Genomic DNA, 18,603 nt, shown 5'->3' with positions numbered 1-18,603 from the left:
AAATGCTCCTTCCATTTGTTTAGTCGTTCCTGCAGACTTATGGATTTTTGTTTCGATTATTCATAATTTTTGCTGCCACTAATTTTATTGGCAGTTTGCCAGAAAATATTGTTTGTTGCTGCATACATGATCAAATCTATTTTGTTTTCAACACATATCTATCGTTCGCTTTCAAAACTGTAAACTCTTGAAATCGTACTTCAGATAAATAGATTGAAATCAAAATAGATTTGATCATGTATGCAACAGTAAACAAACAATCCTCACTGTGCCAAAAATTTAGGATAGATTATACGTGTACGACATTAGAAACTTATCCAAACTGATATCAAATTGAAACAATGTTTTCTTCGTGTCATGTATTGAAACAAAATCATTTATCTTAAATGATTTTAAATAACATCAATTGTGGTTGTGATTTATTTTCTCCCATCATGCTGTTATTATAATTCTGATAGTTTCTTATTTGCACGACTTCATCCCGCTGTGGCTAAGCCAAACAATTATTTTATTTACATCATCAAACAATGATATGCTATTAAGAAACACTTGGATTTTTTCTTTTCTTTTTTTTTTTTTTTCTTTATACACCCAGTCGTTAATATAATGTGAAACTTTATAGCATTTCAAAATCTCATTTTCTATTCGCTTTGGCCCACAAGGCATAAAAAATCATTTCCGAAACTATTTAGCAACCCCTGTGTTAGATATGTATATGCACACACACACACACACACACACACACACACACACACACACACACACACACACACACACACACACACACACACACACACACACACACACACACACACACACACACACACACACACACACACACACACACACACACACACACACACACACACACACACACACACACACACACACACACACACACACACACACACACACACACACACACACACACACACACACACACACACACACACACACACACACACACACACACACACACACACACACACACACACACACACACACACACACACACACACACACACACACACACACACACACACACACACACACACACACACACACACACGCGCGCGCACTATAATATTAGGCAATGTCAAAATCCAGACTTACAAGGATATTCAATTTAGTAATACCATATTGAATTTTATAATAAAAAAATATATAAATAATTTAGAGAAGAAGCCCCAAGATGCAATCCAAACGTTGAAGGAGATCAGACACCATCAAGGAAAAACGTACTCGACAAAATACTAATTTAAAAATCTGTAAAATCTAAAAGAAATGTTTATAATCCATAAAATCTATAAAATATTAGATTGAAAATTTAATTCAGTTTAGTAAGTTTATAAAAAAGAAAGTGAATTGTAGACTACGCGCGTTTCGTGGCCGCATAATAGGAGAAAAAATCTGTACAATTCATAATAAATCAATCAAGATACATTCTACACAGAATGAAGTCACTCCTCAGGTCGCTATAAATTCAAATAACGTATCCTGCTATTTTAGATTTTATGGATTTTTAAATTCGTATTTTATAGAGTACGTTTTTCTTGATAGTGTCGGAAACACATGACCATATGCACACACGCACAATCCACACACAGACACACACACAATGACACATATGGAGACACACATCTATACATAACAGACGCACGTACATAGTCACACAAACCCATACACATTGACACAGTCAAACATGAATACACAAGAAGACAGAGGTACACGCACAAATACACACACACACACACAAACACAAACATGAACACACAAACACATGAATATGCAGAACACACACATACATATACATACATACATACATACATGCATACATACATACATACATACATGTGTACACATGCATACTAACGCGCACACATGCGCACAAACAAACAAAAAGAGCGCAGCTTTGATAACGGACAGAGTCAACAACTATTGAAGAGGTTGCAAGACGCAACGAAAATTTTAGAAAAAATTGAAATAAATAAGAATATGAGTGAAAATTGAAGCGGTGAGTGTGTTAATTAATAAACCATTAAGACAGAATTTACCAAATTCACTTTTGTCGGCCCGGTTAAAAGACTTGCTGAAGAATTTAATTTTCGAAAAAATAAAATCGAAACGGATACCGAAATCTTTACTATTTGTTTTTATGTATTTACTCGAAACTAACAAATATTCATGAGAGAAAATAATCAAAATGTAGAAATAAAAGAAATTACTAAACCAAATAAAAACTTCGATTTTTGGGTGGGTGGGGGCATAACAAGGCTTCTGTACCTCATAAAATGACTAAAATCATTGAAGAAGCGAAACTCTGCAACAATGGAATTAAAAGCAATTTGATGTTTCGTGATTTTGTGTGTTAAATGTGGTGAAACGAGAGAGAGAGAGAGAGGGGGGGAGGGAGATAGACAGACAAACAGACAGAAGACCAGAAACCAAGATTTATTTAGCAAATCAGGTAGACTGTGATTTAATCAATGGTGTGCATAAAAAAGAAATTCTAAACTAATTGGAAGTTACCATTTAGTTTGAGAAAGAATATAAAAACCTGGCGAAAATGAGAAGCGACACTCAAAGAAAAAGAATCATTTCAAGAAATGAAGACTTTATTTCGCAAAATTTGATTGACATTTTTATAAAAACATCTGATCTTTGTTATGGGGCAAGGTGACAGTTACAGGTATGTTTCGGTTTTATTGAACCTCATCGACAAAGCGATATCAAATCCACTTGATTGTGAATACACATACACACACATGCATACATATACATAATACATACATACACACACACAGATACATACATGTACATATATATATATATATATATATATATATATATATATATATTATGTGTGTGTGTATGTGTGTGTACAAGGTTGAAAAGGAACACACGAGTTGATATATATAGAAAAATAAGTCAAGGTAGAAAATGCTAAAATAATTTTATGAAAAACATTTCAGTACCGGTTTCAGTCATTGAGACTTTTTCAACTTTAAGTATAGAAAACAATTTTTTCGACCATCTTGGAAACGTCTGAACCACTGGCCGTCTTTCTTAGCGATGAAACGAAATACGGCTAAGCATTTCGCCCGACGAGCAAACGTTTCTGCCATCTTGCCGACTTTTTTAGCAATGAAACGAAATACCGCTTAGCATTTCGCCGGACGGTCAAACGTTTCTACCACCTTGCGGACTTCTTTAGCGATGGACGAAATACCACTAAACATTTCACCCGACGAGCTAACGTTTCTGCCATTTTTACGTTTTTTTTTTTGGCGATGGACGACATACCGCTAAGCATTTTGTCTGATGGGCTGACGTTTCTGCCATCTTGCCGCCATTTTTAGCGATGGTCGAAATACCGCTCAGCATTTCGTCTGACGGGCTAACATTTATACCATCGCGCTGCTTGTTTTAGCGAGGGACGAAATACCGCTAAGCATTTCACCCAACGAACTAACGTTTCTGCCATCTTAATGCCTATTTTAGCGAGGGACGAAGTACCGCTAAGCATTTCGCCCGACGAGCTAACACTTGTACTATCTTGCCGCCTTTTTTTTTGTGATGGATGAAATACCGCTAAGCTAAGATGGCAGAAACGTTAACTTGTCAGGAGAAATGCTTGGCGGTATTTCGTCCATCGCTCAAAAAGGCGGCAAGATGGCAGAAATGTTAGCCCGTCGGACGAAATGCTTAATGGCATTTCGTACATCTCTAAAAAAGGCGGCAAGATGGCGGAAACGTTAGCTTGTCGGACGAAATGATTAGCAGTATTTCTTCCATCGCTAAAAAAGGCTTCAAGATGGCAGAAACGTTCGCCCGTCGGGCGAGCTGGCAGAAACGTTAGCACGCCGGGCGAAATGCTTAATGGTATTTCGTCTGCTGTGACGTTCTGAGTTCAAATTCCGCCGAGGTCGACTTTGCCTTTCATCCTTTCGGGGTCGATAAATTAAGTACCAGTTACGCACTGGGGTCGATGTAATCCCTTTGTCTGTCCTTGTTTGTCCCCTCTATGTTTAGCCCCTTGTGGGCAGTAAAGAAATAGGTATTTCGTCCATTTCTAAAAAAGGCGGGAAGACGGCAGAAACGTTAGCCCGTTGGACGAAATGATTAGCGGTATTTCGTCCATCGCTAAAAAAGGCGGCAAAATCAAAATTTTCTAGGCAGAAGAGCTTCAGTGTTCTCACTACCCCACTTCTCAAGGTTATCTCCCTCTACTCTTCCCTCTTCAAACATCAAACTTGACATTTTTAATGTTTGTCAGTTGGCTGCAAACGTTCAGATTAAATAACCGTGTCTCCCACGTCAATTAGTTGAAACAGAGAGCTTTTAAAACCTCTTTCTTCCGAGATTCGTGGAATATGACACCATTATGCTAACGTCACTCGCATATACCAACACAACTCTCTCCAGTCCTGGTTCGGAAGGAATGCCTCTCATCAGACCTAACTTCGAGAGTCGGCGCATGCTAAAGAAACGGAAGATGACCCCATCTGATGGACTGGGCGCGTCGTATGAAGCCGTTCATACTGACACCTGAGAAAATGGCACCTTATTGAAATAAGCCTCCCAATCAAAAGCTTTCAATTGATCTAAATTAATTAATGTCCCACAAGACCAGTTTCCTGCGTTCCTTTTCTATGGAAGTATTGCATGAGATGGCGATTGTTGTGTATAGATCTGATCGAGGCTAAGGGTATTTGCGTAGCTCCAGCCAAATCACCGATGACAATTTCTTTGCTAACTTCTTGATCGAAATCTTAAACTCTGCATTCACAACTCTAATGATGATGATGATGATGATGATAACATCTAAAAATACTTTAGGAATGAGAAACCAGGTTCAAAATTTCCCCAAGACTACCAAATCCACATCTCGGTTTGCCAGATTCTGTGGCGTATATATTTCCCCCGTCCGACCCGAAGCGTTTCGTCACAAGGTTACACATTTTTGTCAGCTGAGTTCAGTGGGGCAAAATGAAATGAAATGCTTTGCTCAAAAGCACGATACACCGGTCTGTCTAGGAATCGAAACCAGAAGCTTACAATCATGAATGCAACACCTTAACCACTTACACACACATCTATGTTTGTAGATATATGGTTTTCAATGCTGAATACCAATGAGAATGCCTATTTATCAAGAGAACCAGCGACAATTTGATTGATTAAAAATCTATAAAAAAAAAGAAAAGACAATAAATGTGAGGTTTGTCGTCTACGTGTTTTTTCTTCTTTTCCTTTTTTTTTTTGCCTTCTTTTATATATTTGGTCAGTGCCGTCGCTGCCCATTCTGATGGCAGAAACGTTTTTCTACTTTTCTAAACTGATAAACCCCGCCCCCCACCTACTGACATCTGTTTCCTCCATATCTAGAGCAGTACAGCTTTGTATAATTAGAATTATTACTCAGTGTGTGTGTGTTGACTGAGGTCATCGCTAACGAGTCCAGACCAAAGGCAATACAATCATGACCATCCCGTCTTTTCCCTCGACACCCCATTATGCCTAAATGCCTTTCTTTAATCAAATAATAGGGTGCGAATTCATAGAGATCTTGTTAGTATTTCTGGCAGGCCGAGAACCCTATGAAAGCTACGTCGCTATGCGTTTCTAGGTAAAAGTATGTTTACGCATTTGTGTGTGTGTGTGTGCGCTGAATTCGTGATTGAGTCCTTTTCAGTTTTGAATGAATTCTGAAGAGGTGGTCATCATCACTGATTAGTTCTCAGCTATTAAGTTTCTTTCCACTTCCGGTGTTGATTTATAACAGTGATACAGGGTTACAAACGATTAAATGGACCCTGGAATGATGAAAAACAAAGCTGCCCTCTGCCTAGTTTAAAATCAGAACTGCAAATCTCTAGGATTTTATCCTTGTTGTATTGTCTTTTCACTCATTCAAAGCAAACATGAAAAGCATCGATCTACAAAACTGAGGAGAACCCTGGAAATAATAAGCCTTCCTCCAACTAAATTGAAACGAAATTTTCATTTCAGCTTTGCTGAAGCACTCGTCATTTTCTGGGTTTGAGTAAGAATTTAGCTGATCAAACAACGGGTCATTGTGGAGACCAACGAAGAATTTACCAATTCTATTCGGGTTCCCAATTAAAATCTTTATTTTCATCCTTTTATGGATTAAAACAAACAGAACCTTTCCCTAACACAGCTCAGAATCACAGAAAGACTTGAGCCGCAGAAATTACGAACAAAAATCAATCCTCAAAAAAAAAAAAAAAATTGAAAGAAGCATATTCTCAGAGGAACCAAGTGACGTTGGTGAATAAAAGATTTACTGTAGCTTTGGCGTTTTTTGAAACGCTAACCCAAGGATAGGCACAAAGGAGTCTGGAGTCCGTGGGGAAAGAAAAAAAAACAATTTCGTTACACAACACAAACGATTTGGTTTAATTACTGTCAGATTCGGATCTGAATTCAAAGCGAGAAAACATTTGAAGAGTTCGTCCTTGTCTCATCAGATATGAGCAAATGAATTTGAAGGAAAAGGTGGTGGATGTGCCACCAGAAATCAATATTTGGTGGCAGCTGTCTTCTTTGATGAAGATGGGGCATCCCAAGAGGTTCACCAGGTGTACCAAGAAAACTGGTCGATTATGGGTATGCAGCTTATCAATCCAGATTGACCAAGAGCTCGAAGCCATTCCTGACGTAATCAATGAGACAGGTGCAAATGGCACCAGTCTCACAGTGTCAGTACACAAAGGTATTGCATTTGAGGCACGACCAAACATCGAAGATTTTGTCCACAGAAGATGGCATTTGAAAGAAGACCTGCAATATTATCAACACCACTGTCTAATTAAAAAGATGACAATTAGAAAAATTATCTCTATAAGAAGGGTGAGAAAGAGGGAAAATAGCAAAACCAATCTGTTCTCACAAAAGGCTGGGAAGTTTGATGGCCGTGGGCTCTGCCATTCCTTCTCTGAGGTTCCTCCAATAATAGGGGAACCTCTGCATGGTTGCAAACTCTGCAAGAAACAGTTAACAAGAAGCCTAGAGCTTGCCCACATAGTAGCAACTTCCATGGATCCTACCAAAGATCTAGTCAGGATTTTGATACATAAATAAGCAAGAATGGTATCAATCCTTTGCCATCTTGCAATCATTTTATAGACAGAGGGAGGAACTACCCCAGTACTAGACGACGGGTATTTCATTTATTGACTTCAAAATGAAAAAGAAGGCCAAGTAGACCTTGACAGATTTGAAGTCAGAGTGTAAAGAGCCAGAACTGATCCTTAAAAATATTTTTCTTCCCAATGCTCTGAGAACCCTGAAAAATTTTCCTCAACTTTACATCTTACAATCTTTGGAATAAAAATGGAAAAGATACACTTATACCTGAAAACAGGAAAGAGAAAGCATGGCTAACAAAGGTTGAATAACCTGAAGTTAGACAACAACAACAAACAACTCTGAATTCAGGATGAAATTATCAGAGCAATTTCAAGCAGAAAACACAAGACACAACATTGAAAAAGAAAGTATGAAAATCTCATTTGTGAGCGAGGGCAATATCTTTTGCTGATTGGCCTAGATTTTAAGGACAAATCAGCTGGCAACCTGTTACATGAAAACTGGTTAATATTCAATAGCTGGTTTTTACTATTGAAATAGCAAATAATTAACTAGTCAGCTGAAGCAAACACTATAAAACTATAGTAGTAGTAGTAGTAGTAGTAGTTGCAGCAGCAGCATTGATTTCGAAGAAAGAGACGTGGCTTCATTACTGTGGGGGAAAGTTCACTTATTTATCAACCCTCAAAACGAGAAGCAAAGCTGGCCCAGGTGAAATTTGAACTCAGAATGTAAAGAGATGTAATTAAAATTACATACAACATTTTTCCCACCACCCTTAATGTGGTTACAATAATGATTTATTTTGTTATATGTCATGATAATAATACTTTCCAGTTCTGGCACAAAGCCAGCAATTCGGGGAGAGTGAGGTACATCGATTAGATCACCCCCAGTGCTCAACTGGTACTTATTTTATCACCCACCTTCATTCCTCATCAAAAAACAGGATGAAAGACAAAAGTATTGAGATATGATAGTCATGTGATATGAGATGATTAGGAGGCACCTGTAAAGCCTTGCTGTTGCAGATCCCTCAAATGCTCACCACAGTGATATTATGTACCAGTGATTCACATTCAGCACCAATATTTTTTTTTTCTGTTTTCTGATCCTTTTGGCCACATAGGATAAACCTACGAACAGGCACTTGGGAACCAGCCCTGCCTACCTTCTCACTCATCACTAAACACGTCTCTATGACCTATCAAGGCCATGGCTCGCTCTAACTCCATTTTTCCAAGAATACATATGAAAATCTTTCATTTTTTGATAATGGGCCCAAGTGCATCACTTTCCTCAGCCCTTCCCACATTAAATCCTCAAGTAAAAAGACAATCTTCCTTGATATATTACTTGTGCACTTTCCCTTCTGGCTTTCCCTTCAATAACTTGCCACAATCTGTTGTTAGCTTTATTCCTGTTTGCATCAGGAATTTGTTTGTTTGTTTTTTCAATGTGTAACTATAAATATTTCTGCTCTAAACTGTCTCTCAGTGTCTGTTTTTGTACTTAAAACTTGCAGTGGAGGAAGGCATTCATATATTTTCGCCATTGTTACTACTGTCAACAGGCACCACCACCACCACCCTCTCACACCACACACGGGGCCAGTTTGAAACACAAACGAGAAGCAGTGTTTGGTTGGCATTAAAATAATCTTGAACAATCTTCGGACCTTTACATAATGCAAAAGATTTTCTTAAACTTTTCTCAATGAAAATGAAGAGCTTTAAAAAAAAAAAAAAATTATCCTAAATGAATCTGGGCTAAAATTTGTTTTTTTTTCTCCCATGATTTCTCAGAAATTTCAAACCACTTCCACCATCCTCTTCCTCCTCTGTTTAACCAGCATTTCTCTTTTCTAAGGACATATGCTCTTACTGTTGCCAACCTTCACATGTTTCCTCGTGGCCAGACATTTGTTGACGGACGACTGGAGACAAGGAACACTGCTTGAGGGCAACACTGATACAGGCCAAAAGCATTGCACAATGTTAGGCAAACACACTCACAGAATGGCATTCACGGAGCTGTGCCATTCAATAACAAAGATTATTGAATCGGGGGGGAGGGGGAAGCCAGATATTTATGGAGAAGGATTAGTCAACAGAAATTGACCCTAGTACATAACTGGTATAGGTTTTATCAACTCCAGAAAGATGACAAAGCTGATATCAATGGCATCAGAACTCATAACGCACAGAGTTTAACTAAATACCACATAGCATACATTCTACTACTATTACTACTAATAATAATAATGATAATAGTTCCAAACTTTGGCACAAGGCCAGCAATTTCATGGAGAAGGTGAGTTGATTACATTGACCCAAGTGCTCAGCTGGTCTCTATTTATTGACCCCAAAAAGGAAGAAAGGGCAAGTCAACCTTGGTGGAATTTGAACTCAGGACATAAAGGGCAAAATGCTGCTAACCATTCTGCCAGCTCACCACTTTAGTAGTAGTAGTAGTAGTAGTAGTAGTAGTAGCAGCAGCAGTAGTAGTAGTAATAACAATAATAACAATGAATAATAATAATAATAATGATTAATAACTGTTTCTTTTATTGCCAGCAGGATGACAGATGTCCAAATTTGTAAAAAAACAAAACCAACATAACTAATAGAAAAATAAACCTAGATTGATTTTTGTTTGAAATATATAAAGTAGTATTGTCACCTGTTGAAATGAATTGGCAAGGGTAGTGATGGTCATCATAACAGTTATGATAGCAGTGGTGGTAGTGGTGGTGGTGGTGGTGGAAAGGATGACAGGAATCGAGGTACAAAGACAGACAGGTGAGGATCAAACAAAGAAAAAGAAATAAGGAAAACATTATCAACAAATATGATAGTGGCTATTAATTTTTTTGTTTTTTTTACAATTAAATTTTTTAATAGACCACTATTTTTTATTTTTATTTTTTTTTAATATATTTTGGAAATGATATTTTTTATGAATTCAAACAGGAGACAACAAAATGTAGACGAAAAAAAAAAATTGTTTTCAATGTGCAAATCCTGTAAAAGCTTCATTAGAAAAATACAGAATGCTTGCTTATTTGTTTTTCCCCCACTTTTCACAGCAGCCTGATTTGAAAGAAGTAGCCAACACTAGCATACCTAGCAAACCCTGTTTCGGAGGTTTTCTTCTGCTTACTTGAACAGGAAACTGAAAGAGACAGTGAAAAAATAGATAACGTTATGTACATTACTATCATCATCATCATCATCATCATCATTACTAGAGCAGTGAGCTGGCAGAATCGTTAGCACATTGGGTGAAATGCTTAGCAGTATTTTGTCTGCCGCTACGTTCTGGGTTCAAATTCTGCCAAGGTTGATATTGCTTTTCCTTCATCAGGACATGCCACAGGCATATGGCGTAGTGGTTAAAAGCATGGGATACTAACCCCAAGATTCCAAGTTCAATTCCAGGCAGTGACCTGAATACTAATACTAATAATAATAACATCAAAAAATACCTTAGGAATGAGAACCCAGGTTCAAAATTTCCCCAAGACACCTGAAGAAGGCTGGAGGGTATATCAGCCAAAATGTTGTGTTAACAACAAACAAGATGAGGACAAATATCTGTCAATTGTAAATAATGTACTGGGGTCAATGTAATTAAATGTAATTAGAATATTATTATTTTACAAGTGGTACTTATTGTATTGACCCCAGGAGGATGAAAGGCAAAGCAGATCTCAGCAGAATTTGAGCTATGAATGCGAAGTCAGAAGAAATTCTACTAAGCATTTTGTCTGGTGTGCTAACAATTTTGCCAGCTGATGATCTTTGATAAAATTAATAATAAGAATAATCCTGTTTTATAAACACCATCTGTCACAGTTTGGCTGCAAAATCAATATAAATCATTATAAATTGTAGGGTTTTTATAAGAAGCAACAATCAATAATTTTGGTGTGAGAGAAAAGAAATGCAATGTAATGAAGCTACATCTCTTCGTTAATTATATTAAATACCATTTATTATATTATCTTGTCTTTTATTATGGACCCTCAACTCATGACATGATCATAAGGGCAGCATTGTAACGTGTGACATGTAAACCTATCAGAGCCTATCCTATTCTATGGCTAGTTGGGATGGAATTCTCCAGCAGAGAAAGAAGGCAAGGATCAACCCTTAAACAGCTTTTATTTAGTGACCAGCCAAAAGGATGAAAGGTAAAGTGGCCCCTGAGCAGGGAACCAGAACAAATACACCTGAAACATAGGGAGATTCCACCAAACATAAACTACCATTCCAGATTGCCAGGAACTTGGTCCTACAGTAACCCCCACACCTTAATTATATACCGAATCACAAACTAAAAAGGGGACTCGTTGCATGAGCACTCAATCTGCTGAAAGTAGTAGCCAAATCTCCCTTAATTCACAACTTAAAAGAAAGGACATATTTGAAGAAAAATGTTGCCTGGGTTACACTATCACTGAAAATAAAAGACGAGATGGCCATGGAGGGAACCCCTTTCATTACAGGTCTACTCAGTCAGAGTTGAACAATGACATATTGTAATATATTTAATGGTTATAAAACAAACAATGCAGTAATTGTACTGCAAGGAATATTAGTGGCTTTGAGATTATCTACATTTTATTTAGCAGATAATATCTAAGGATTTATTTCTGACACGCACATTTTTTTTTTTTTTTTATTGTCTGAAAATTCATTACGAGACAAAAGCAGTTTCTGAAATTTATCAACTAAGAAAACTGTAAGGTCCCGTATGAACTGCACGTACTGTTTACAGCATTGTTCTTGTAGCAGACAAAGACATCTTGAACCAGTTCATAGTAATAACCATAAATCAAGGTTTTATAGCAGTTTCACAGCTGTTTTAAAAGCCAAGAGGCACGAGTGTCAGGTGTGCAACTAATTAAAAACACAGGTGATTTATCTGTTTTTTGTAGATCAAGGTAAAGGTGATGCCTTAGATAGAAATACCTACAGAGGTATCAAATGGTTGGATCAGGTGATGAAAGTCTTGGAGAGGGTCATAGCCCAACTAATTAGGGAGAGGGGCAGTCTAGACAAGATGCAGTTTGGAGAGATACAAGAATTTAAAAAAATAAATACCCACCAATATCACATCTGTCCATGTTTATGTTTAGCTTAAGTAAAGACGTGAAGTGCTACATACCTATAAGGATAGCCATGATACTTGGAACGGAAAATGGATAGCAATAAACTGAAAAAGAAGGCCACACAGCCAACTCCTACCAATGCCATAACTGAAAAATAGAAGAGATACAGTTCTTGGAAATGGTAAGAGCAGAAAATATTTAGAGAACCAATATTTCAATAGAATTACTTTGATATTACATTCAAATAAATATCATTGCCATTAGAGTAAGTTCAAGTTTCTTTCATATTCAGCAGAAAATAGTTCACTCTTTCTGTTTATTCATATAAACAGATAAATTTAAGATGATAGATTATTTCTACAATGGGAGATCTCTCTCTCTCTCTCTCTCTCTCTCTCTCACACACACACACACACACACACACACACACACACACACACACACACACACACACACACACACACACACACACACTTTGTTTCTTATACAAGAAGTTAGTTCTTTCTGTTTCACTGCACAGACTTAACATCATAGTCTTGTAATAATTCACAGCTCATATGAACATTGAGCACTTTTGGAGAAATGTACCATGCTAAGATTACGATGCACCCTACATGTGTGTGTGTGCATGCATCTACAGTAAATTAAGTGCCTTGCTCAAGAACACAACACACAGACTGAGCAATGGGTTGCATCCTCTAGCAAGGTGCTGCAAGTCCAGTCTACTCAGCTAGAAATGAGTCCCGGTCTAAGAGCTATCTCTCTCTTCTTCTTCTTCCAGTTATTACATCCTCCATGTTAAGGCTTAGTGGGCAAAAGCATGATCCATGCTACAGGGCCATATTTGTTATAGAGTGACAGCTACAGTTTTTGGTCATATACACACAACTCATTGATTGATTGATTGATTGAATGTCACATGTTGAAACACCAGTGTTCTGGATGCCCTCCACCATCCATGCCTTTAACCCACAATTCTCTTTGAGATGTTTCCCTGAGACAAACTATCATAGCTTATACTATTCCATGTTTGTAGGCAAATCATGTTGATAGACACCAACAATTTAATCTGAACCAGTTAAATCAACAAAAAACATTTTAATGTTTGTCTAAATAAATATTTCTAACATTAATACAAGACCATAAATGATAAATTTAGGTGAGCTCTGTGGCCAGAGTTGGTACTGAGCTGAACTCAATACTCTTCTGGTGATATTTCATTAACCCCAGAGAAGATCAAAGACAACCTTGGAAGGATTTGGACACCAATGTTATTACACAAGGCAATTCACCACTTGTTGACTGATCTGAATAAATATTTAGAAAGAAAAAAGAAAAAAGAAAAACTAAGATTTTACTTACTTTTTTTCTTGCCTGGATCACCTTTTAAATTATTAGCTTCATTAAGTAGAATGAAACCTATCACAACAGCAGCATCTGAGACGAAGTTAAGGGTTTAACACAACAGAAATGTTACACAAATTGCAAAGTTTTGAACCAAGTTATGGAATTGTGATAAAGAAACACACACACACACACACACACACAGAGGTTTAGCAGAACAATGAGGGAAAGAGAAGTCAATACACGAGTATAGATATATTTTTAATTTTTCTGACATTTAAAATGTATTATATATATACATACATATATATACATGCAGGTGTACATGTACTCTTTATTCAGATCTAAGGCTTCCTTCTCTCACTACTCTGAGTTCCACATTTACATTTCTTGATTCAAAATTTTCAGTTGACACACTCCACTATACACACACACACGCGCACACACACACACACACACACACACAGCATCTCAACTGAAAGTTCAAATGCCTGCTTTTGTATAGCAAACTGCTTCTAAGCAGAAAAGTAATGTATCTGACAAAGACGAGTTTACCAGATGATAACTGGTTAACGAGAGAGATGTTAAGTAAATGTTTTAAGCAAAAAGAAAACAACAAATATTTCATTGTAAAATGGACACAAACGTTCTTCAATTCACATTGATTCTTGATTTCCCCCATGATCCTTGATGTTTTATTTTACAATTAGAATTAACAATAAAGTCACTAAGCAGCTTTAGTGATGACTAAATGCCTATAAAGACTACAAGAATATGGAGCAGGGGTGGGTAAACGACATCAAACCAGAAATATTAGAACAGTCAACTTGTAGCAAACTGAACTGTTTGTAGCTGAAGAACCGAGAGGCAATGAGCTGGGTGACGTCTTTGAAATGATTGGGTGAGAGCAGAGTTTCAAAACTGACAAACTTCACCTTGCATCCTTTGTAGGCAAAGAAACACAGCCATGAACCAACCAACTGATTTGCCACAAAGACACAAAGACTTCTGAGTTATAAATAGACTCAGGCGTCAATCAAAGACAATAAAGTTTCTAAGCAATAAAATAAACAACAAATTTCTCAAGGAACATTAAAAACCCATTTGCTAAGTTTTCCTTAGCTGTATGTTGTTTTTTTTTTCTTATAGTTTTTATTGCTTTTGTCATCACAACAACAACAACAATTTGTTTTATTTATTACAAGGACAAGAACAACAATTAATAAATTAGGAAAAGTTTTCATTTTTTCTCTCAGTCCTGATTGAAATAAACAAAAAACACAACAACAATAATAAACAGTTGCTGCTCTCAGTCATTGGACAATGGCAATGCTGGAGCACAACAGTATGAAACAAGAAAGCAACATAACTAAACACTGCACTCTATTTCCTCTGGTTGCTCTACCAATTCTGTAATTTAACTTTGGAGATAAAAGAAGTTATACATCATCATCATCATCATCATCGTTTAACGTCCGCTTTCCATGCTAGCATGGGTTGGACGGTTTGACTGAGGACTGGTGCAACCGGATGGCTACACCAGGCTCCAATCTAATTTGGCAGAGTTTCTACAGCTGGATGCCCTTCCTAACGCCAACCACTCAGAGAGTGTAGTACTTACCACACAGCCACTCCTGCGCCTATAATATATATATATATATATATATATATATATATATATATATATATATATATATATATATATCATCATCATCATCGTTTACAATCCCAGGGTTTAATTTTATTTGGGGATTTTTTTTAGAGGGGTGGTCGTGAACGAAAGATAAAGCTGTCCTCAGTGACATTTGAACTTTGAATGTAAAACAAATGAACAGCTCAAAGCAATTTTACTGGTGCTCTACCGACCCTGTCTCCAAACCGTCCCCAACCCCATGACAACCTGAAAACAATAAAACCTGGCAGGTGAAACACACATTGGTTTCATATTCTGGCACAAGGCCAGCAATTTGGGGGTGGGCTAAGTTGATTACATCGACCCCCCCCCAGCAGTCAGCTGGTACTAATTTTATTGACCCCCCCACACACACAAAGGATGAAAGGCAAAGTCAACCTCGGCAGAATTTGAACCCAGAACGTCAAAACAGATGAAATGGTGCTAAGCATTTTGCCCAGTTCACTGCCTTAGATAAAAAAAAAAAATTCTTTAAATTAACAGAAATAACAATTAAAACAAATACCTGCTAATTGATGTTAAAGTGGATTGTTAATAAATTAAGTGAAGTTGATCATTTGCTTGACAAATAAAGAAAAAGGAATGATTTAGTGTCAGTTGGAGTATGTGTGTGTGTTGGAGGGGAGGGGCAATTATTTGGAGAGGAAACAAGAAAAAAATAACATGTGCACACACTAACACACACACACACACACACACTGCTACTGTCCAAATTGAGAAATGACAGCAGTTAATATCCTATTCCTAGCATTATTACAAAGTGGCCATGACCCAAATGATTCACAAACGACCCACAGAGTCTGATGAGCAGACCACTCTAAGCAGTACAAAACTGGGTGTTCTGATGGCGGTGGGGTGTTTGTCTGAGGGACAATACTTTTACAACATCATGCAAGCCTACACATACACAAATATGAAAATCAGCTCTATATCTGGTCACTTGACTGGCAAGAAAGAACAACCAAATCTACATCATCTTAGAAAAGGACACACTCATTCATATGGTTCTAAGTTCTCTGCTCAAAGGAAAATGATAGGATGGTCACAATTGGAATGTCGTTGATCTTAAGTGTGCTTGATCAAGGCTGGCCTGGGGCTAAACAATAATAGATATGCATTCAAACCTACTTGTAATGCTAAGATTCGAAATAAGATCAGATATTCCACCCTAACCCTAACAGCACTAAGTGACCGACCAATTATCTTCGGAATACTAAATAAGCCAATAACGGTAACTAAGAGGTATAAAGGAATTCGAGTCCCCCAACGAACCGGTTTCTCTTTTCTGGCACACAGTCCTGCTTTCGTTTCTAATTCCAGGTAATTCAACTTTAAAGTGAAACAAAGGAAGTGAAAAAAAAAAAAAGACACAAGAGAGAGAAATGCTTTGCTCCACACAAAGACTGTAGGAGCTAATCCCAGGTTTGACAAGCTCTTCTTCTTCTTCTAAATCCATTGCAAGGTTGGAAACCCTTCCACATTGTCAAAAGCCCTCTCAGGGTCACAAGCATTTCCCCCACCTTAGCCTGTACACTTCACCTCAAGTGAAGGGCAGTGAGAACTGAGCTAGTCTTCACCCACAGAAAAGTTCCACTTGTGGTCTCCTTCCAACCATGGCCATCTTGAGCTTGCTTCAGCTGCTGTACCTATTTCCTTGGTGGCTTTCTTCAGTTGTCTCGCTTCCAGGCCTATCATCTGCATGAAATAACATACTGATCTACAAAGAAATTCTCTGTCTTTTCTCTATTTAAGTAATATACGAAAACTACTCCATATTCTTGTATACGTTGCTTTCAGTTGTTTTATTTCTTTTCTTTGCTCATGTCTTTATTTTTGAAATTGTCTCCATATCAAAGACTTGCATGACATTATCACAAATCCATCTTCAAAATGCTGCTCAGATAAGAAAACGTTAGAAAACAATATTTGCCATACAATTGAATACTGAATGAGAAACAAGAGGAGCCATAATGGTATAATTGCTGAGTGCTCAGCGCAGGAAATCAAACAACAGCTCAAATATGTGAGTTGAGCCCTAACAGCTTCAAACTCTGAGCTGATACTGTACAACATCAAAGAGAGAAAATGGCCGGCATTCATTTAGAAAATAAATAAAAGCAGTGCATGATAAGAAATGAAGAATTTTTGCAAAATAATTTCTTGAAAAGGAGCAAAGCACATATGAAACATAGGCACAACATTGTACAATTTGCACAAAGTTTGAGATTTTACAATAGAAATGCAATTAAGAGAGAACAGAGAAAATTGTTGACAGTCGCAATTTTAATATAGCACACACATACACAAAAGTATATACACATGCATACACACATATGTAAATACATATATCACCATCATCATAATCATTTTAATGACCACTTTTCTATGCCTGCATGAGGACAGAACTTTTTGGAGACAGATTCTCTACAACTGGATACCTTTCCTGTTGCTAACCCTCACTGGTTTCCAAGAAAAATAATATTTCCCCATGACCAAACATGTTTCCACAGACAATTAGAAACAAATGACACTCTTTTACTCCTTTATTTGTATCAGCCATTTGATTGCAGCCATGCTGCAGCACCACTTTTAGTCAAACAAATCAACCCCAGAAACTTTTTTTGGTAAGCCTAGTACTTATTCTATCGGTCTCTTTTGCTGAACTGCTAAGTTACAGGGACATAAATACACCAGCATCAGTTGTCAAGTGATGTTGAGGGGGACAAACACAGACACACAAACATACACATACACATACATACATATATATATACGAGGGGCTTCTTTCAGTTTCCGTCTACCAAATTCTCATACAAGACTTTGGTCAGCCCAAGGCTATAGTGGAAGACACTTGTCCAAGGTGCCATGCAGTGAGACTGAACCCGGAACCATGTTGTTGGGAAGCAAGCTACTTACCACACAGCCACTCCTGCTTACAATGACAGAGACATTCCTTCACAACTATCACTCACTGTCAAAGTAAGGAGGCAGGAATACACACACACACACATACATATCCAATGGGTTTCTTCCAATTTCTATCTACCAAATCCACTTGCAAGTTTTGGCCAGTCCACGGTTATAGAAGAAGGCACTTTCCCAAGGTGTCCTGCTGTGGGATTGAACCCAGAACAATGTGGCCTGGAAACAAGAGGCAAGGGTTGCATGCTCGTGTGACATTTCAGTGAGACAGACCAATCCTTCAGATTTATAAACTAAAATCAAAGATCAGAGAAAATATATAAAGTATATATAAGTATACACGTGGCTCTTTTTCTTTTTCCTCGTTCCTGTCATTAGTGTGTGGCCAGGTTGGGTTGGCAGCTTTATGTGT

At 37.5% G+C, this 18,603-nt stretch overlaps 1 protein-coding gene across 2 annotated transcripts in view; it reads right to left on the bottom strand.

The window, feature by feature from the left end:
- Nucleotides 1-9,954: 9,954 nt before the first annotated feature.
- LOC106867772 (dolichyl-diphosphooligosaccharide--protein glycosyltransferase subunit TUSC3) overlaps nucleotides 9,955-18,603 on the bottom strand; it is a 50,244-nt gene continuing 41,595 nt past the window's right edge. For both annotated transcript variants that reach the window (XM_014912751.3, XM_014912752.3), the window contains exons 9-11: nucleotides 13,595-13,669; nucleotides 12,289-12,379; nucleotides 9,955-10,290 (exon numbers count right to left, since the gene is read on the bottom strand). In XM_014912751.3, the coding sequence (XP_014768237.1) occupies nucleotides 10,275-10,290; nucleotides 12,289-12,379; nucleotides 13,595-13,669 (182 nt within the window). In that variant the 3' untranslated portion in view covers nucleotides 9,955-10,274. The remainder of the gene's footprint in view (nucleotides 10,291-12,288; nucleotides 12,380-13,594; nucleotides 13,670-18,603) is intronic.

The sequence above is a fragment of the Octopus bimaculoides genome, chromosome 13, assembly GCF_046866305.1.
Source record: "Octopus bimaculoides isolate indiv1 chromosome 13, ASM4686630v1, whole genome shotgun sequence".
NCBI classification, from domain to species: domain Eukaryota; kingdom Metazoa; phylum Mollusca; class Cephalopoda; order Octopoda; family Octopodidae; genus Octopus; species Octopus bimaculoides.
This window is presented reverse-complemented; position numbering and strand designations above follow the sequence as displayed.